Raw genomic sequence first — 20,718 nt, 5'->3', positions numbered from 1 at the left:
GGTTAACAGAATTTCTGAATGCTTTGAGAGTACTTGTTCTTTTACAGGTGTTAAGGACTGGTTTCTTTTCATTGTAGTAGTACTTTTAATTGTATTAAGTATAGGGTACAGTTAATCTTACTTAAAGCCATGTCATACAGTCCAATTAACATAGCATCTTCTATGGTAGCATTTCATAAGCAGATTAATGTAATCAAAATTTTAATATGAAATGAGCTGCTTGAGGCCAGGGTCAGTTGTCTAATCTGGTTAGGGAGAGATAATATATAATTGTTATATATTGATTATAATTGATTATATTGATATTATAATTGATATAATGGTTGTCTTCATTATAGTATGGAATTAATGTTTTGGGAGGTTTTGCTTCTTGATTTGTCCTCCTCTTCATTGCAAGTGCCATGGTTGGTTTAATACTTACAAAAGCAAGGGAAATTTTGGTTGACACCACTTTTTTCATAGTGACTGCCTTGAAAGTCTTATTTTTGTAAGACTGCTGCTGTCCTGGCCTCTGGCTCTCTGTTCTAGTTCTTAGATACACTGTACTAAAACATATTTCTTTTTTCAGGAAAAGGAACCTCTCAGGGTTATACCACTTAAGGAGGTCCATAAAGTTCAGGAATGCAAACAGAGGTGAGGAGGGAAGCACTGATATCATTACAAGGGATGGAATTCCCTGCTTGGCATGGCCAGGGTGCTCCTTGGAGAACTGTTCAATAACTTCACTTGATGTGTGCATGTGGGATGTTCTTTCTTTATGGGACAGCACATTGTTTTGTGCATTAAATGGGTTTTTTGAGGGTTCTGTATTAATATATTTCAAATTTGCAAACTTGGCGCAAGGGCAGAACAAGGGACTGTCATGGAACCAAGAGTTAGAGATGTGTAGGTGCTGTCTGGTCTGAGGCAGCAATTTCAGGAGTCTCTACTCTGCTTCCATAATCTCTAAACCTTTAGAGGACATTAACTCATGTTGGGTGGATGAATCTGGCTGAGAGCACTCTTCACCCTCCTACCAAATGGCAATATACTAAAGAATAATTGCTTTTGTAGCACTTGAGAGATACTGATTTTTCTGTTTCTTCTTTAGCAGATTACTTACATAAATTTGACTAGAATGATATTTTTTAACATATGATTTAGAATGTTCAGATTAAAAATGTATGATAAATATATTTAGACTTAATGTTATATGATTTTAAATGTTCCAATTAAAAATACATATAGTAGCACATGTGCCACTGGTAAACTAAAGTCTTGGGGCTAAAATTAGTAAAAAAATCAGTAAAAAAAATAGTAGAGTAATAAAGAAATGCAAAAGTCAGACAGCAAATGCTCTGATTGTCTGCCAGTTCTACAGTCTTGTTAAAATACAGTGGGAAGGTTGTACTTGCTTTTGAACTATTTTTGTATTTCATTTGCAGTGATATAATGATGAGAGACAATCTCTTTGAAATTGTAACAACTTCTCGAACCTTTTATGTGCAGGTAATTTCTTTTTTTAAACTTCAGGCAAACCCAAGAGACTGCCAGAGTTAAATACACTTTAAAAGTGGAATAGCAGAACTTCTTCACTTTGACCATGGCATGATTTTCAGGGGGAGTGTGATCTTTAGGTTATTTTTACTGCTTTATATAGTGGTATGCATTTTATAAGTTCAGAGTAAGAAAAGTGTGGGTTAAGAAATAAAGTGTGCTGTGACCGCATTCACAGGGGTCCAGTGATGAGGGAAGAGACGAGGATCTGACTCCATGTTTCAGAAGATGATTTATTATTTATTATATATATTATGTTAAAACTATACTAAAATAATAGAAGAAAGGATTTCATCAGAAGGATAGCTAAGAATAGAAAAAGAAAGAATGTTAACAAAGGTTTGTGGCTCAGACAGAGAGTCCAAGACAACTGACTGTGATTGGCCATTAATTAGGAACAACCAACATGAGACCAATCCCAGATGCACCTGTTGCATTCCACAGCAGCAGATAATCATTGTTTACATTTTGTTCCTGAGGCCTCCCAGCTTCTCAGGAGGAAAAATCCTAAGGAAAGGATTTTTCATAAAAGATGTCTGTGACAGTCGGCCTGTAAGAAATGAGGTCCCCCTGTGTTTCAGTGGCACACGGAGCAGCAGGGTTAGCTTGTGCTGCAGGTGGTGGGGCAGTGGGCAGGCTGGGGCTGCTGCTGACCGTGGTGTTGTTGTTGGCTGCAGGCTGACAGCCCCGAGGACATGCACAGCTGGATCAAGGCCATTTCTGGGGCCATCGTGGCGCAGCGGGGACCGGGCAGATCGGCGGCTTCCGTACGTCACCCTGCACCCCAGAGGGGCTGCCACGAGCTCCTGTTCACCTGTGCCACTCACTCCTGCCTCTCCCTTCTGCCTTCCCTCTCTCCTGTCCTGTAGTAACGTGGCCTCTTTGCATGAACTTTCAAACATCAAATACTTTGTGGTTTTAATGGAGCACTTTTTTTAGTCCTACCTGTGACTTTCTGTGCATTGTTTGTCTTGAACATGTAGATAATGTAGTGCTAACCTGGAGAAGGCCAGTATGATCTGTCACTATTACTACTTTGGGAGTTAAATTAAAACTTTCTAATTCCTGTGAGGTGTTTCTGCTAATTGCTGTGTTTTGCAATCCAATGACAATATCCTAATTTCTTTGTAACAACTCTCACTGCTAAATTGTCATTCTCTATTGCTGATAGTTTATTGTATATAAATTTAAGCTAAGAGATCTGTGCTCACACGAATTAGTTCTTGCTGTTGGAAATGCAGTGAGAACAGCATCTTGTAGTTCTGAACTGGGGCACTGTGACAAGTGTTAATATTTCTGAAGCCACGTGGGTGCCAGCATTTCATATCTACTAGCATATCAACTGTATTAGTTGTTTAGCACAAAGGTCATTAACTTGAGGAAAGTAGTGGGAGTTACTCTGGTGTCACAGTGTCTCCAAGTATGCCCAGATGTAGCACCAGGAATACTTCACAGCTCAGGTATTGCATGCTGTGTTTTTCATTTTCTGTCTCTGGGATGTTTTGTAATAAACTGGATGCATCATTACCCCCATAATCTGAAATCTAGTAATTCAAACCTGTCTTTTGACTACAAATTTGCATTGATACCATGTGTCTGGTAAGCTAAGCTCCCTTCAGCCTAAGCTCCCAACCAATTTTTGGTAGCTGCTTCATGCTTTTATTTCAAACTTCCTGATATAAATTTTCTCTTTGTGGGGGCAATGAAATCACGCAGGTAACTTTTCTTTCCGTATGCTTTTTTTCCTGTGTTTTTTTTTTCTCTTGTGGGGCTAACTGAGCAATGTAGCTATGACTGTCTGCATCACTTCTTGTTCCCTGTGTTGTCCTCTCTCCCAAGTCCAGGTGACTCTAATCTTAGCTTTGCACTGTGTTCCAGATGCGGCAGGCCAGAAGGCTGTCGAATCCTTGTATACAGAGGTATACATCAAGAACTGGTGAATGCAGCACGTATGTGGGCTCTCATGGAAACTCGCCTTCTTAACAGAGGGCTAGGACTAGACACTAATTTGCACTATAAAACAAACTAAAAAATAATGCTGCCTGTTGTCATTACCATTACTGAAAACTAACTCATCAATAATATCGTTCACTCACAGGTTTGCACTGTTTTTTCTTGCTTTTAAAATGATTGGAAATGAAAAACACCAAAACCGCTGCTTATACATCAAAGCACAGTAAATATTTAACCATAAGTGATGTCACTTTAATAGGAAAGCACTAAAGCTAATTTGCATGAGAGTTCATATTTCCATTTGACTTTACATTTGTTTTGAAACTGCGCCAAAGTGAGATTAAATGGAAGCTGCCCACAAACTAATACAGATGAGTGCACACAGAACATGCCCATTGTAACTCTAGGATTTGGAAGGCTCTAAAGTAGCCTGATCTGCATGGCTTATGAGATCTCTGCATGAAATGATTAGTTCAAACATAGAAGCATTATATAATAATGTATAATCAATACCCTGTTCAAAGCAGGGCACCTTAGGAGTAGTGCAGCAGCACAGTCTCTTAACTGTGAAATTACAGCCAGTGTGGGTAGTAAAATCTGGATATCCCTCAGGGCAGCTTAGTAAAAATTCAGAGGTCTTGTCCTAATATCCCTTTTGTCCTATTTGGTGAAGTAAAATTATTAATAGTAAGAACAGTAGGTAAACCAGTGACTCATAAGTTCTCTTAAAGCAAACTTTTTTCCTTAAGTGGAATATCAAGGCAGGTATGAAATAAGACACTGTAAATGATGTGAAATATTTTAGTGAAATTGAACACCAAACTCAAGTCCAAAAAAAGTTGCACAGGTTCATCCAATAACATTAAGCTCACGTATAAAAAGAAATATGGTAGTACTTGGCAAAATCCATTTTCATTAAATTTATTAATTCATATGTCATGAGAATGTCATAACATTCTAAAAGAAACTTGAAAAACTACAGTGGAAAAAAATAAGTATTTAATTTAGGATTTATATTTGCATCTTGGACACACATCTGTGATGGGTTTGGGGTTTTGTGGTTTTTTTTGCTAACAAATGTGCTTGAGAAATGCCTTGATTTGTGTGTGCACATGGGCTGGCAGATTCCTTTAGTTCCTGGACTAACACTGGTGATGGCAGAACTGGCAGCAGCTGCAGCTCCTAATGCACACACAGTTCACTGCAACATTACACAGCATTTGCATCAGAGCATTTCAAACCCTGCACTGCTCAGGGATTTGAGACGTCCTGACAGAACTGATGGATGCAGTGCAGAGCCCAAGGAACTTCTTGTTCCTGTTCAGGAGGTCAGGCTATCCCAGGACATCCAAATGGCATTCCATGCCTGCTCTTCAGACAGCTAAATCATCCCTGGGTAGTCTGGGGACTTGTTTTTGTCAGTAAGTAAATGGTGGAAGATATTTTAATAGCTATGTAAAGGTCAGCAGAATAATGATAATAAACACAAAACAATAACTTGCATGGAAGGAGTAGCTTAAGTATCAGTTTCTTTTCTAGGTCATTAACTTTGGAAATTTTTATATACTCATGATAGCTTAAAATTTTTGTTTGGTTCTTGGGAGAAATTAGGAAGATTTGGTGCTCCAAGAACAGGGAACAGTAAAATGTGCATTACTTCAGGATCCAGGATATGACTGCTTGATTATATGAATAGGTCTGAATCCATTTTTCTTTTGGAAAGATGTGACTTTCAATGGCCTTTAAAGTGTGCATCTTCAAGCGGTTATTTAACATCTTAGTAAAATGAGGAGCCTAAATTGCTGGACTAAAGTCTACAGAGCTGCTGTGCTTGATTTAAGAATTTCATCTCATTGAATGCAGCAGCTGATGTTGCTGTGAGCTCACACTCAGTAAAGCAGAGCCTCACAAAGCACCTGCCTCCTGCTGCCGTGGCTGATGCTTCGCTTTGTGTATTTTCTGTCTCCATATTTGTATTTATTTTGTTTTCATGAGTGTGAAATCTGAACCTGCATCTTTGCAACGTGCCATCAGCCACTTCACCTGACACATCCCCTTCTTTTTGCAGGAGCATCCCGAGTCTTCTGCCGAGCCCGGCCATGCTGTCCGTGCAGCCAGCTCACATTCCACAGCCCCTCACTGCAGCCCTGTGGCCCCAGCCCCTCACCCCAAACCCCCTGCCTTGGAGAAACGAGGATTTCACGAGTCTTTTACCAAGGCCAAGCCAAGGAGCTACAAGATCCAGGCTGTCGCTCCAAGAGAATCAACTTCCAAAGTGACTGACCGGGGTCCCTGGGAACCCCGGAGCAAAAATGGCACTCAGGAACAGGATCCTGGCCTTGTGGATCTGGATGATGCAAGCCTTCCAGTTAGTGATGTGTAGGGATGGAAGTGTTTGGAGAATGATCCATTTGTTCGGTCCTTTAATTTCCTTGCTCGGACTTTGAACCAAAGAAAATTCCAGGAAATGAGAACAAAAAAAAAAACAAAAAAACAAACCGGAGCACTGCTGTTATATATATGTGTGTGTGTGTTCCTGTGCACACATGGGTATATATAATGTGTGTGTGTGTTGCCTTTCAGCTGAGGGTCAGAGATGGGCCTTAGGCATTTTCTCAAAGCCTGATAGTAAATCACTTACTAGGGAGGGGCCAAACTGCACAGTTTAGGAAAAAAAAACCAACCCAAAATGCATTAAACAAACAAAAAAAAGTACTTCTGCAAGTAAGCAAGGTACCAGCAACTGCTAATTCCTAATCTGGCAGGTTTACTAAATTTGCAACTAATGCTCTGTTTTGGAGAACTTGTTGCCAACAAATGTGATTATTTAATTTCATCTTAAACTACAGTAAGATTTTAGGTATATATGAGAATTTTTTCTCTCCGTGACTTCCAGATACCAGGAAATGCACAAAATGTTTCTTCTGTTCTTTAAGATCAACAGTGTCAACTGATTTGTTATCAGAACAAGAATTCTGAACTCCCTTGGAATTCTCGTTATGGTGCTGTAAAATTTCCACTAAAATAATATTTTGAATAGTCAGCCTATTTTTGATGCACTCCTAAAGGTGGGTTATAACTTTTTGCACATTTGGATTTCCACGGACTGCATGTATTGGTGTTTTGGAGGGGGGGAGAAGAGAATTTGGACTTTGGAATTTGGACACTTTAGATCTTTTTAACTAAGTAGGGTTTATGTTGTGTTACATTAGGCTTTGCAGCAATTATGTTTTCTTAAATGTTTAAATGTATTGTTTGGTTACTGTTTTGAGAATGATTTCCTTCCCAGTGCTTTGTGAGCAGTTCTTGTTTCTGTATTATTGATCAGTGGAAGAGCTCCTTTAGTTGTGTTGTTATTGGTACTGAACTGTTCCTAGTCCTGCAATCGTGGCCTATAACTTTTGGTGCACTAAGAATCTGAAGTGCCTGTGTTTTCTCTCACATTGTCGAAACACTTTGGGGTTAGTGATGTACACAGACCATTCTTACTGGGTTTGAGCGTTGGCTTGGAGTTGCTCTGGATAGCATAGCTTGAAACAGCTCTTTAAAACAAGATTTATGCCAGGGGTACCAGTGTTCTGGTGTTGCACCCACTGCTGTGCAATATGTGTTCTTAAAAAAGTGAGTATTTGTTGTTTGTGTGCATTGTGTTACGGGGCATCAGTGATGCCAGCGAGGAGAACCTTTACATTTCAAGTATTGGATTAGGTGGTGTGTACTTTTCATCATTTTTGGAAAAAAAACCCATTTGCTTTAATCCCAACCCCACAAATATCTCATGCTGCTGCTTACTGTGATCCCAGTTGTCCAGCTTTGTGAGACTTTCTTTGTCTGCTGGAACCTAAGATACATATCAGGCAAGTCCATCTTCTCTCCAACTTCCAAACTGACTTCCTGCTTGAGAGATATGGATGGCTTTACCACAGCAATTTGTTGATCCCAGGACAGAATAATTGGTGTCACATAAGAATGGAATATAATGAAATTCAAAACCTTAAATTATATCAGCACCTTCTTTTGGTTTTGGTTTATTTTTTTTTTTAATCCATAAGCTAACTAACCACTGTCTCAAGGCAGTGGTGTCTGTAAATTACTGGTTTTGTTTGACTTTAGATATATGTGAAAACTAGCACAGAATTGGAAATTACTGTAAATGTCTGTACTAGTATTGTAGGTTTTAATTTCTATTAAAAGAAACCATTAGCTCTTTAAAAGCTTATTTTTTCACAAGTACATTCTGTGTGGAAGACACTTTGCATTGTAATATTTTTACTGTAGTCTAACATCTGAAATCACTTGCTCTGGTACAGCTTTCACACTGCATGGTCATTTTATTGTATTTTGGTATTGGCAATTTTACACATTGGGTGGAGGTAAAGCAGCTCCATTATGGGACTTACAAAAAGAGGGGAAAAAGAGAAAAATGAAAAAAGAAATGAACTACTGTTGTAGTTCAGTAGCATAGGGAAATATTTGTGGTTGGTCACTGTCAGGGTCTCCTATTTATCAGTACTTTTATAAATCTATGAAAATTGTTAAATTATTTTAGAAACAGTGCTGTAAATATGTCACATTTAAATTGTCAATAAATCAGTTTGGGTAACTTAAAATAACATCTGGTTGAGTTTCTTTGCGCCATGACAAGTATTTGATCAGAGCAATACATTCTTTTTCAGCATCTAAGAGATCAGATTCTCCTTCATCCTCCACAACATCTCTAATTCTTCGAATCTAATCAGGTTGTGTAGCCTAAGAATGAAATTTAAGACTGAGCTGATTTTCTTGTGCTAATTCAGTTTCTTCTGTGGAAGTTTTACATGTTATGCAAGGGATATTGATTAAAAAACCATTGTAACATGGATTTTTCTGTCTTTACACGGATGGATCAGAAGGGTTCTTTCTCAGAGATGCTTCCCTGAAATCCAGACTGGCCCCAGTTACCCAGATTCCACTGCCCCCACCTGGCTGTGCACTCTGGCCCTGCACTGAAGAGGAAATCAAATTATTCTGTATGGCCACAGATTTTAAATTCACTGTGTTAAAATAAAATACTTACAGAAAATGGAACTGCTGACTGCAGTGCACATTCCTGGGGGCAGCTGCTGAGGGGTGATGTGTTAGGATACAGTTTAATAAAGTGGAATATTCTTTAACCGTGTGGAATATCAGGATGTCAGCACCACCTAGGGGTCACACTCCAGCTTTAAAAATGAGTCAAGTCTAGTACTAATCTACTTTTAAAGTGTATTTCATATTTAAAAACTCATTTGGAGACTCTGGTTGTTAAGTCACTGGGCTGTTCCAGGTTGGGGTTTTTGGTTATTGCTGGTTTTATTTTTGCCCTTTTTTTTATGTTTTATAGTAAGCATTATAATGGATGGAGAAATTACAGAGTACATTTAATATGGACACTCTGAAGGTGTGGAACAGAAATATTACTGTCTTTTTAACAATTCCATTTTAAAGAGAGGTGAGACAGAGGAAATGAAAGAAGGGAAAATATTGGATATGGAATTTCAGTCTAAAACTTGAAGTTAAAGCAGTGAAGCCATGTATAGCTTTACCTTTTAACAGTTTCATTTAATGTCTTAATAGTCTTCTGAACTTTGCGGAACAGCCTACAAATCATTTGATGTTTCAAGCCAGTGAGCTGTTAAAGCCCTTCAGAGGTGAAGTGAAATAGTGAAATAGTGAATGCAGCTCTCTGGAGAACTGAAACCTGAATCCTGCCCTGGGAGTTTTGTCTGCCTGCATTTTTTCACTTGAGATTTTCGGTGCAACCTCTGAGGAAAAGAAGCTGGTGCTCATTTGTGAAGGCACTACTAATGACCTAGCAGCTGTTGAACGCTGCCCTTCAAAGTGTCACTTTTGACACTGTAATTAGAGATTTGCATTTCAAACGAGGGGAATTTTGCCTATCAGGATGCACAGTGAACGCATCCTGCAAGAATTTAAACCGCTCTGCATTCGGGACACTTGAGTCACCTCTGCTCGCAAGGGATATTGATTAAAAAACATCCCAGGGGAAGAAAATGTAACATGGATTTTTCTGTCTTTACAGGGATGGATCAGAAAGGTTCTCTGAAATCCAGCCTGGCCCCAATGACCCAGATTGCACTGTGCCCCTTCAGAGCGGTGGCAGTTGGTGGGACAGTGGTTTATTTTCTATAAATGACCAAGTTTCAGGTTGTTTCACAGCCTGCAGTGTCCTACGTGCGCTCCTGCAGGGAGGAAATGCCACCCGAACCACAGAGACACGCTCGCTGCAGATCAGCAGTTGTTCCTTGGGGCAGGTCGCTTGGCTCCGTGTCAGGCTTTACAAAAGACACCCTGATGGCTCCTTTCGTTTGTAAATTATGCCAGCAGTAATGCCTGTCGAGCACCAGGGCTAGATTATATCAGGGGAAGAACGTGGAGTTTTAAATTTCCTGGTTTGAAGCCATTCTCTTGCAAAGCAGTGGCATTCTTTTCTGTAGGTAGCAATGAATGTAGTTTTTATAAAGGTTCGGGGTTTTCCTTTCAGTTTCTGTAAGATTTCTCTTGTTATGTTAAAGTGGAGAAATCCTGGAGTTTTGAGAGGTGAGAGTAGGGTTGTTACACTTTTTCCCCCGAAAATCTGAGAGGAAGCCATTAAGGCATACAGCAAAATAGTGATAATAATGAAGCGAACAGAATAAAGCTGGAAAAGCTTTCTGCAAAGTTGGAGTTTGCTCAGACTATCAGCATTCCAAACTCCCCAAAGCTCCTTCATCCTCTTTTCTGGCCAGGACCCTTCTCGACTCAGACTATCCATTTTTCTCTGCCCAAATGTGCCCTTTTTCATCCTTTTCTTGCTGCCCCTTTCCGTGTGTGCCCAGGTGCTGCCAGGCTCACATGGCAGGGCAGGCTGGCACAGCATCCCTGGAGCCCTGACAGCAGTGCCCACACTTCCATCCCTGCAGGGGAATTTCTGCTGTGTGATCTCTAGGTGGAGCCTCCTATCGCCCAGTTCCCTGTGAAAAGTAGGAGATATTTTACCTCTGAGACTCTGGGTATGTTTTTCAGACCACGTTTCTGGCCTTTCTGGTGTTAATGTCTGCTGTTCTGCGTCTGGTAGAGGAGAAATAATAATTGCTGTTGGTGCAGCACCTCTCAGGTCTAAGGCACTTCTGCACAGATCAGATAGGCAATTAACAAATTATTTTTCAGTGAGCTAATTTATTAACCTCCCCAAAGACTTAGCTCAGTTATTCTGGAAAGCAAAATGTTTATAATCAGATTTTGTGCACCTACAACTATAAAATTAATATCATAAATTATTATATTTTTAATACTCAGTAGAAGATTTACATTCTTACAAAGAAGAGTTTGAAGCTGATGTGTTAAAAATACATTTTTTCCTCTCTAGAACAACCACTATCAAAGGTGAGGATAAAAAGAGACACAACCATCCATGGACAGAGGATGACAGAACCTGGAGCTTTCCCACTGTGGGTAATTTTTTCCTGCCTGTGGAGATAAGGCTGCAGTGGCTTTGGGCAGTAAATTATCTGACCACAGCAATGTGAGAGGAGAGCAGAGAGCCTTTCTGGGCTGGGGAGGATGAAACCCCACAATAATTCATTTATCTTTGAATATTTTGTTCCTGCTTCCAAATAGGAGTTGATGAGATCTTTCCTGAACCCGTTTGGGGTTTTTTGGGGTTTTTTTGTTTGTTTTTTTTTTTTTTTTCCTTTTGGTTTGAATTTTTTTTTGCTGGATTTGTACATATGCACATACATTTAAAAAATTTTTAACTTGTAAATAGTTTCGAGCTTTTTCTTAGACTTGTTAACACAAATTATTTTAATATTAAGACAATTTTCTGTGAATTGTTCAATTTTACTTCTTGGGTCACTTCTGAAATCAGGGGATTCTCCTGAAATCTCTTTTCTTGCAGAGCACAGAAGTTACTGGAAAACTACAGATTTAAGGAGTTAACACTGAAACTTTAACTAGGAACACTGGAATAGACTTGGTTTCCAAGCTTCAGGTACTAACCAACAGTTTAGTAAGTTTTGCACACAGTTTAATAAGTTTTTATGGCGTTCCCTGGGACAATTGGAATTCTGGTGCTTGGGAAGCTGAAATGGCTCGTTGTTAAACTTTTCTTAGGGGAAAATATTTTGAATTATTTTGTGTTAATGTAGTTGCTGACAAGTTCAACTCCTTGGTCGCAGCTCTTGGAACAGTTAACAGCATTTCCTCTCGCCTAATGGGCTGTAAAGTTCATTAGCTGCTTGATTAGGTTATCGGCGCCTGATAAAGGTACACTGAAATAATTATAGATTGGGAGTCAGTTCAAAAGTTTAATCGGCTTGTAATTTAAAAAAAAAAAATTGGCTTTGCTGAGTTTCCAGCTCTGTTAAACCGTTCCCTCTCAGCTTTGGCAGGGATGCCCTGTCCCTCGGAGGGCGCTTGGTTGTAATTAAACCTCCTTGTATGTGCCCGAAGAGCAGATGGCAGAGAGGCCGCTGTCCATAGGTTCTGGCCGGTGCCCAGCTGCCGGGTAAATGGGATCAGCCTGCCTGAGATGGTGGAAAACTCCTTTTTTCTTTTTTCTTTTTTTTTTTTTCCCTATTATTATTCCGGTTGATTAACCTTCTGCTAATTGCTGGTATCCACCTCGCCCTGCGGCTCTGAGCGTGTCGGGCGAAGCCGAGCAGGAGGCTCGGGAGCATCCTTCCTTCCATCCTTCCTCCCATCCCTTCCTCCCATCCCTTCCTCCCATCCCTGGGGTACCGGCCAGCGCCTCCCGAGCCGGGAATCTCACGGGAATGCCGGCCATTCCCGGCGGGGAGTTAATATTGATATAAACTACCTGATATTTGCGTACATTTCCATAGAATGGATGTATCCTTCACTCCTTCCACCCCATCCCCTTATCAGCCGGAAGCTTTATCGGCGCTTACTTTGGATTGTTTTCCCGTAATTCCCGAGGTGGGGAAGCGTTCACATCCCCCTGCCTTGGTTCGCAGGAGCGCCTTATCAGCCTTTCCCCCGATCTTAATCATTGCCGGCCGCGGTTTCGGGGCTTTCAGCGCCGAGTTTCCCCGCAGCGCCGGACCTCCGGCTGTCCCGGGAGGAATTTGTCTGTCCCGGGGGGATGTCGCTATCCCGGGGGGAATATCTCTGTCTCGGGGAATATGTCGCTGTCCTGGAGGGGATGTCGCTGTCTGACATGTTAAAAAAACAATTCTACACCTTTCCTCTCTAGAACAACCACTATCAAAGGTGGAGTTACAAAGAGACACAACCTTCCATGGAGAGAGGATGACAGAACCTGGAGCTTTCCCACTGTGGGTGGTTTTTCCCCTCGGAGTGTCCCTGTCCCGGGGGGCTGTCTCTGTCCCGCGGGGGCTGTCCCTGTCCCGGGGGCTGTCCTGTCCGAGGTACTCTGTCCCGAGGGGGATATCTCTGTCCCGGGGGGATATCTCTGTCCCGGGGGCCGTCGCTGTCCCGGGGGGGCGGTGTGGGGGTGTCCCAGCCCCATCCCGGGGTGGGGGCCGTGCCCGCGCTCCGGTCCCGCCCCGCCGCGTCTCCCTTAAAGCGGCCGCCCGGCCCCCGGCGCTCTCACCGCGCTGTCCCCGCTCTCGCCGCCCCGGAGCCGCCGCGATGCCGCTGCTGCGGGGCTGGACGCTGCTGCTGGCGGCCCTGCTGCCCTCGGCGCTGCCGTCGCTGCTGGCCGCGCCGCCGCCCGCCTGCCCCGAGCGCTGCGACCGCTCCCGCTGCCCGGCGCTGCCCGCAGCGTGTCCCGGCGGGCCCGTGCCCGACGCCTGCGGCTGCTGCCGGGTGTGCGGGGCCGAGGAGGGCGAGGCGTGCGGGGGCGCGGGGCCGCCCTGCGGAGAGGGGCTGCAGTGCGTGCTGCCGCCCGGAGCCGTGCCCGCCTCGGCCACCGTGCGCAAGCGGGCGGCCGCGGGGCGCTGCCAGTGCACCAGCAGCGAGCCCGTGTGCGGCAGCGATGCGGTCACCTACGCCAGCCACTGCCAGCTGCGGGCCGCCAGCCGCCGCGCAGAGCTCCTCCGGCAGCCGCCCATCATCGCCATCCAGCGCGGAGCCTGCGGGCAGGGTGAGGATGCGCGGGGGGACGGCCCGGGGTGCGGGGGATGCGCGGGGGATGCGCGGAGGTTCGGCCCCTGCATCCTCATTCCCGCTCGGGATGCGGTTCCCCGGGAGGAGCCGGACACGGGGCTTGGCCGCGGCTCAGCCCGGCCGCTCCGGCTCAGCGAGAAACCGGTTTGTCCGCGGCTGCCAAGTGCAGGGGGGCGAAAAACCCAGTACCCGATTTAAACTTGTCTCCCCCCCAGCCGAGGGGTGATGCCCGGCTCGAAATTAGGGGAAACTGGTGCAAACCCTGAGCAGCGGGTGCGGCTGCGGAGCGCAGCAAAGTTTGGAGGAATAACTTCAGCGCGCTCCCGTCCCGGCGCTTTGTGACAGGGAAATGCCCCGGGGAGTAAAGCCAGGAATGCAGGAGCCGCTCGGATGTGATGGAGCAAAGGGGTGGGCAGAGCAGGCTGCTGCCTGCCTTGGCCCGGCTTAGCAAATGCGCTCTGATTAATAAAATACTTGCTGGAAAGGGAGAAGCCTGTTAACAGCGTGTTAAGCTCAGCCTAGAGTTTTGTGTTTGTTTTTGTTGGGATTTTTTGAGGATGGAGATGGGCGCCGATAAGTAACAACGCGTGGCGTTTCTCCTTCGGCATTCTTTAGTTGTCAACGTAGTCAGACCCAATGTAATGTGGATACTCGGAGTGCAGGACGGATGTAAATTATTTGAAAAGGGTGTAAAGAGCCATTGCTGTGTTACGAAACGTGGCTGAGCAGCCCGGAGAAGCGTTCGGTGTGGTGGGAGCGGTGGGTGCAGGATGTGACACCGAGCGGGCAAAGCCGAGCTGGGATAAGCAGGGGATGATCGTCACAAGATGCAGCCCCTAATGCGGGCTGGATTAAACCCCGTAAGCCGAGGCTCTCTATCCCTTCCGAGCCGTTCAGCACCATTAGGGGGTAACAAAAATTAGCATGAATTAATCCTTTATTTCTAGAGTAGTAGTCACTTTTTAGTAAGTCAGCATTGTTTTAGTGAGGATTGATTATTTTTGTATAAGTTGTATCATTTCTGGACTTCCTTTTTTTAAAGTCCAGAAATGATACAACTTATACAAAAATATAAGTACCTTCTTCTATACTTAGCCATCATCTCTCCAGCAGAAAAACATTCTGATGTGTAGTGGCTGTGTGTTCAGCCTACAGATCAAGCTCACAGCTCTGGTGTCAACACAATCAATTTTTTGTACCCCTGGCTGTCCCCTCGGTGTCAGAGCTGCGTTGTGCTCCGTGGCACGTTGCTGGCATTTGCTGTCACTGGAGACAATCAAACTTTTCACCCCGCAGTTTCCTGATGCCCCGTGTAAGACAATGCCTTGTGATTTTTATTCTCGATTCGTGAAACCAATGTTGTTTTCTCGGCCTTTTCTGCCGAACGTTTGCAGAATTGGGGCTGTGTTTGAGCTGGGAGCAATGCGTGCCTCTGGTGGGGGGGACAGAAAATGCACGGGCTGCACAGAGTCCCTGTCTGGGAAAGCTCTGCTGCTGTTGTGGATCCATCAGGAGTAATTCCACACAATCATTTTGCCCTGTTGCACCTCTGGAACAAAAAGAAAGTGCTGGAGAAGCCAACCAGCACCACATGTTTATCTCTGGATGAGAGCAAACATTGCTGCCAGCAAAGCTTTTTTTTCATATGTAGAGAACCTGAACTAAAAAGGGATGGAGTGTAGGCTGTAAAGTGCTTGAATCGATGTTTTGAAAAAGCATTGCCTAATATTTGGCTCCTTAATGCAGTTAATTTTTAATTTTATTTTGAGTTCATCATCAGGAGTGCTTTTTCTACCTAAAGATTGAGTTATCTCTAGCTGTTTTTTTCATAGTAACACACCCACGTAAATAATTTGGTCAATACAATGCAACAGCCTTGGGAAACAAAGGAATGGGAACATAGAGAAAGGGTTTGGAAAGTGCTTTTTGTTGTTGTTTTTAAACTTCACACTATTTCAGTAGATGGTCAAGTGCGTATACATTGTGTATATCGTATGTACACAATGCTGTGTATATTGCTTAAGATAAAGTAAAAACTTTCTGTCATTTTCAGTTTTCATCTCCTTCAGTTCACTCCCAGTGCTGATCAGTGATTCCCAGGGAATCTCTTCAAATACCAGCAGTGTTTAAAGGGAAGCAGCAGAGGCAGGAGCAGGTTGCTGTGGGTCTGAGTGCAGAAGGGGGATGATTCCCTTTGCAAAATGAGCATTAAAAAACTCCAGCAGTGTCCAGCTGTGCTGTGCCAGCATAACCAGTGCCACCCCTCCTGCTGTGCCCCAGCCCTGAGCTGCAGCTGCCACTGAAGAAATCTTCCCTTTCCATCAGAAAGGACCTGCAGAGCCCGTGCTGCTGCAGCTCTGTGTGTGCTGATACCAAATACAAAATTCCCTTTCCATCAGAGGATGCTCAGGCCTGCAGAGCCTGTGCTGCTGCAGCTCTGTGTGTGCTGATACCAAACACAGAGGCACAGAGAGAGGTGAATGTGCCCTGGGCAGGATCTGTGGCTGTGTCAGAGCATCCCACGCCCAGGAGCGAGGTCACTGCCACGAGACCTCGATGTTCAGTGGTGAGGTTCAGCATGCTGGGAGGATGTTTTCTTTTTCTTCTGCAAATATGTTTTTGGTGGCCTTAAATCCCTCCTGCTGACCAAGGGAAGAGGGCCCAGCACAGAACTTCAACCAGGCTTTATTCCCTTCCTCGTTTTTCCCACAAGTGCTGGCAGGCGTTTTGGGACAGTGTGCCCTCCTCTGCACACTGTAAAACATAAACTGACCTGGATTTGTCCTTTCCTCATTAACCTGAGGAAGGAGAACATTCTTTGTGGTTGCTCTCCATTTCTAACTACTTTCAGCCTGGTTTTGAGCTGGTTTATATGTTTTCATATTTTTGTTGGGTTTACCATGTCTAATGTGGTATCTCAGTGAGCTCAGCAGCCCTCAGCTCGCTGGCATCTGTCACAGGTGGCTCTGACATCTGTCCCAGGCGTGCTCTCTCCATGATGTCACATCTGGGTTTGATGGGAGCTTTCATGGCTTGGATTAAGCAGGACATCACAGCTGGACTGCCTGGGGAGAAGGCAGAGGTGAGGGGTAGCTCAGTCTAGAAAGCTGTGTATCACTGAGATACAGGCTTGCTACTCCATCACCTGATTTAACATTCTACAGACAGCAAGGGGGAGGAAAAAAAAAAAAAGTCACTCAGTTTCTTGCAAAGTGCCTGACTTTGTGTTTTGAAATGCACCAGGCATCCAAGTGTCTCAGTGTCATTATCTGGCAGGAGAAAAGGATCTCTGTGGTCAATAACCCATTTGTCATTGACTGAGTCCTTCTAGAGCAGCCTAAGAGTGAGCTGAGGGCACAGGGGATGGGCAGGAGAGGGACCTGCCTGAATTCCTGTGCCTGACAATGCTGCAGGTCTGGCAGGAAGGGATAATAACCAGGGCAGGGAGAGAAACTCAGCTGGGAAACCTGTGAAGGTTGGGTGTGATGGTGTTCACAGGGGTCTGAGGATGAGGGAAGAGATGAGGATCTGACTCCCTGTTTCAGAAGGCTGATTTATTATTTTGTGATATATATTATATTACAACTACACTAAAAGAATAGAAGAAAGGATTTCATCAGAAGGTTGGTTAAGAACAGAAAAAGAAAGAATGATAACAAAGGCTTCTGTCTCAGAGAGTCTGAGCCAGCTGGGCTGTGATTGGCCATTAATTAGAAACAACCACATGAGACCAATCCCAGATGCACCTGTTGCATTCCACAGCAGCAGATAATCATTGTTTACATTTTGTTCCTGAGGCCTCTCAGCTTCTCAGGAGAAAAGATCCTAAGGAAAGGATTTTTCAGAAAATGTGTCTGTGACAGTTGGGAGCTCAGCCAGATATTTATCAAGAGGGAAGCTGATACTGTTGTTATGAACTAGGCTTTCAGCTGCTTCCCTGAAGATAATAACAGGCACCTGGTGGTGGTTTTATTATTGTTATTTGTGTGCTGAAGAAGTGTTGGGAGACTTTGGCAGGTTACTTGGCACGTGCCAAGTCTATTAAGAATGACCCAGGAGGAGCAGGATTTTGGGGTCTGAGTGCACAAATGGCCATTCCAGTGCTGCTAAATGTCATCCCTCCCTCAGCTGCTGTTTGGGTGGTCTGAACGTCATTCTTTTCCAACTTCTCCTCAGTCTATTTTGCAGCAGCAGGAGAAGGGAGGGAAGGAGGGAATGAAGAGGCAGCTGAAGGCAATGGAAATAAATAGCAACATCTTTCCAGAAGAGCACCAATTCCCAAGTGTGGGATTAAAAAGCTTTTCCAAAGCCAAGTATTCAGCTCGGAGAGGAGGCAACTGTAAGAAGTGGTTTGTCAGAAGCAGCTCACCTTTTCTGCTCTCCACATCCAGATTTCCTTCCTGGGGAGCAGGCAGTAATTTCACAGTCTCCAGACTTCAAACAGTCAAGTCAGTAAACACAGATTGGGAACAAGGAAAGATTCAATCCTTTCATCTTCTGGGCTTTGATATTTAAAGGTACCTGTGGACTGGGCAGGAATGCTTGAGGCCATGAGTAAGCAGCAGGAGTGTTGTTAGGATGTGAGGGAGGCAGCAGATCCTGAGCAGCTCTCGGGCTCTGCCGTCCAAGAAATAGGAGAAGCTGGAAAATATTTTTCAAATGTGAGTTTACGTGTGCTTGGAGTGAAAGGAAGCAACGTCAGAAATAGAAGCTGGGGTTCTGTGGAACTTGTGCTGTAAATGCAGCCATTCCTCACTCCCAGGAGCTGCTGGGGCCTCCAGGATCCCTGGCTGGACTTGGCACTGGGTCCCACTGCCCTTGTAACTGGGCCCAAGTGAATACCTGACATTATTTTGGAGCCTGTGTTCAGGATGTAGAATAAAAAACTTTATTTCACCTTCTGTGTGCAGGTCGCTGTGATTCCCAAATTATTTATCCTGCTTCAAAGAGAAGAATATAACTAAAAAATAAGCCTCCACTCCCTTATATCAAAGGGATATAGTTGATAAAATAATATTTTAAATAATTGATCTTTTACTAAAGGATGTTGACCTTATATCTGTAGGTAACAGGAGAGTTATAATACCTTAAGCTTGTGAGACAGGACACAGGTGAGTAGTTATTTTAAAGTTTAATGAACTGAGAAGGTCATTGCCACCACATTTTAGCAACTGGAGGTGAATAATGCAGACAGGCAGAGCAGCTCTTGAATTTCTGGGTTAATATCAGAATATCAGACACCCTGGTGGACTGATAGGGGAAGCACAAGGTTGGAGGTCAGCTGGCTTGTGCAATTTGTTACAAGTGCTCTGTTTCTGGAGGAAAAAATAGGGAAAACAAAGCAAATACATGTTCCATGTGTGAGAAGATGCATTTTCCTCTGCCTTTCCTGCAGGCTGGTACCTGGCCCTGTCAATGAGGGCAGTGCCACTAAAACTCTGTGTGGTGTTGGTCAACCAAACCTCATTCTTGTCCCTGTCACTTTTTCCCCATCAGGGTTTCTCAGTCTTTCCATCTCCTTGCTGTTGTAAAGCCTTTTTTTGGTGAGACATGGAGAGGGATGTGCAGTGAATAATTCCTACATCCCCTTTTGCAGAATTGCTGCTGGAAACCCCAGTGAGGCTGAGCTGTGGTGCTTGAAATGCTTCTGGTAGCACTGGGACTTTTGTTGCCAGACAACTGATGGATAAAATAATGCTTAGTAAATCTGGCAGCCATGCACAGAAGTTACCCACTGGTCTAAAATTTGAAATATTTTCTGTAGCAGAGGGTAACTTTAGGAGAGCTCTCAATATTTTTCCAGAGGCCACTGTCATTGCCCCATTTCGCAGACAGTGAATCTGGGGCAGGGAAAGATAAAGAGCTTTGCTCAAGGTCAGCCAGCAGCAGAGCTGAGAGCAAACTGAGCTTTCACGAGTCCCTGCTCAGTTTTCTGCACCTTGCCAGCATTGCTGCTCCATTTTCCATTACTTTTCTTTTCCATTGCTCTATTTCTCAAACTCTCAGGCTGCAGCTTTGGCTTTGCCCTGCCAACAGCATCGATGATCTGTCGATCTGCTCTGCAGAAATTCTCTCGCAGGAGGGAAGGAGTGGGTGCACCAGGAAGGAAGAGGAACCCAAACAAGTCTCTCCCCTCCACCAAATAAACACAACCCCCCAAAATAAACACAACCCCCAGGAATCTCATGCTTCAACATTTGTGGTGGTGTGAAAGGATGATTCACTCCTTTTTCCAGGACAGCACAGGCGCTGTTTGGAGTGTCTGCCCTTTCTCTATCTCTGTGTAGACCTCAATCTATGAAGGTAAACTTGGCTAACCCTTGTTTCCTTTTGTATTCAGACGCTGAAAGTGGGCAAGCAGAAGCCACTTGTAAAGATGAAAATATGAAATTTTTTTCTTTATGAACTATAATTTTACAAATATTTTATTCATTATTTATAAATAATACATAAATATTATATTTGTATGTAAATATACAAATATATAAATAATATATAAATATAGAAATATAGAAATATAATAAATATGAAAGATACTCACATGGTCCATAAAATAAAGCAGGACAGGTGTGGGGATATGAATATCAATATTTAAATAGCTGCTGTTGATAGGGGAGCAGTGGATATAATAATCAGGATTCTAAATATCTTTATAAAAAGAATATTTGAGAGTGAAATTGAGCCCTGCTGTCCTTTGAACCTTTAGGTGTGGGGATAAGAATATCAATATTTCAATAGCTGCTGTTAATAGAGGAGCAGGGAATATAATAATCAGGACTCCAAATATCTTTGAAAAATGCATATTTGAGAGTGAAATGGACCCTGCTGTCCTTTAAACCTCTCATGGGGAGCAGCAGGAGCAGCAGGGCTGTGTGACAGGGGCAGCCCCAGCAGTGGCAGTGCCACCCCCTCACTGCAGCTCCCCATCCCAGGTAGGGATGCAGAAGGAACATCCTCATCCCTCCAGCTTCGTTTCCCAGCCACTCACTGATTTCTCATGTCCACATTACAACAAGTCTGGGTGGTCTTGGAGTGATTCTTGACACAGATGTAGAAAATACTGCCAAAGGCTGACAGATCTTTCAGGCTATTGAGGCTTTTGCAATGTAATTATGCTGA

The 20,718-nt window shown here is 43.8% G+C and overlaps 2 protein-coding genes across 6 annotated transcripts in view; both read left to right on the top strand.

Moving 5' to 3' along the window:
• PLEKHA1 (pleckstrin homology domain containing A1) overlaps positions 1-8,102 on the top strand; it is a 31,488-nt gene extending 23,386 nt beyond the window's left edge. For 2 of the 5 annotated variants that reach the window (XM_064717279.1, XM_064717280.1), the window contains exons 9-12: positions 569-633; positions 1,425-1,488; positions 2,214-2,303; positions 5,558-8,102. In XM_064717279.1, the coding sequence (XP_064573349.1) occupies positions 569-633; positions 1,425-1,488; positions 2,214-2,303; positions 5,558-5,872 (534 nt within the window). In that variant the 3' untranslated portion in view covers positions 5,873-8,102. Of the gene's footprint in view, positions 1-568; positions 634-1,424; positions 1,489-2,213; positions 2,304-3,380; positions 3,486-5,557 lie in introns of all 5 variants that reach the window. The other 3 variants (XM_064717282.1, XM_064717281.1, XM_064717283.1) reach the window with 3 other exon arrangements.
• A 4,982-nt stretch (positions 8,103-13,084) lies between these two features.
• HTRA1 (HtrA serine peptidase 1) overlaps positions 13,085-20,718 on the top strand; it is a 34,090-nt gene continuing 26,456 nt past the window's right edge. Inside the window, exon 1 of the mRNA XM_064717278.1 lies at positions 13,085-13,576. Coding sequence (XP_064573348.1) covers positions 13,123-13,576 — 454 coding nt within the window. The 5' untranslated portion in view covers positions 13,085-13,122. The remainder of the gene's footprint in view (positions 13,577-20,718) is intronic.

The sequence above is a fragment of the Zonotrichia leucophrys genome, chromosome 6 (genome assembly GCF_028769735.1).
Source record: "Zonotrichia leucophrys gambelii isolate GWCS_2022_RI chromosome 6, RI_Zleu_2.0, whole genome shotgun sequence".
Taxonomy (NCBI): Eukaryota; Metazoa; Chordata; class Aves; order Passeriformes; family Passerellidae; genus Zonotrichia; species Zonotrichia leucophrys.
The sequence above is the reverse complement of the archived record's forward strand: the minus strand, read 5'-3'. Positions and strand labels throughout refer to the sequence as shown.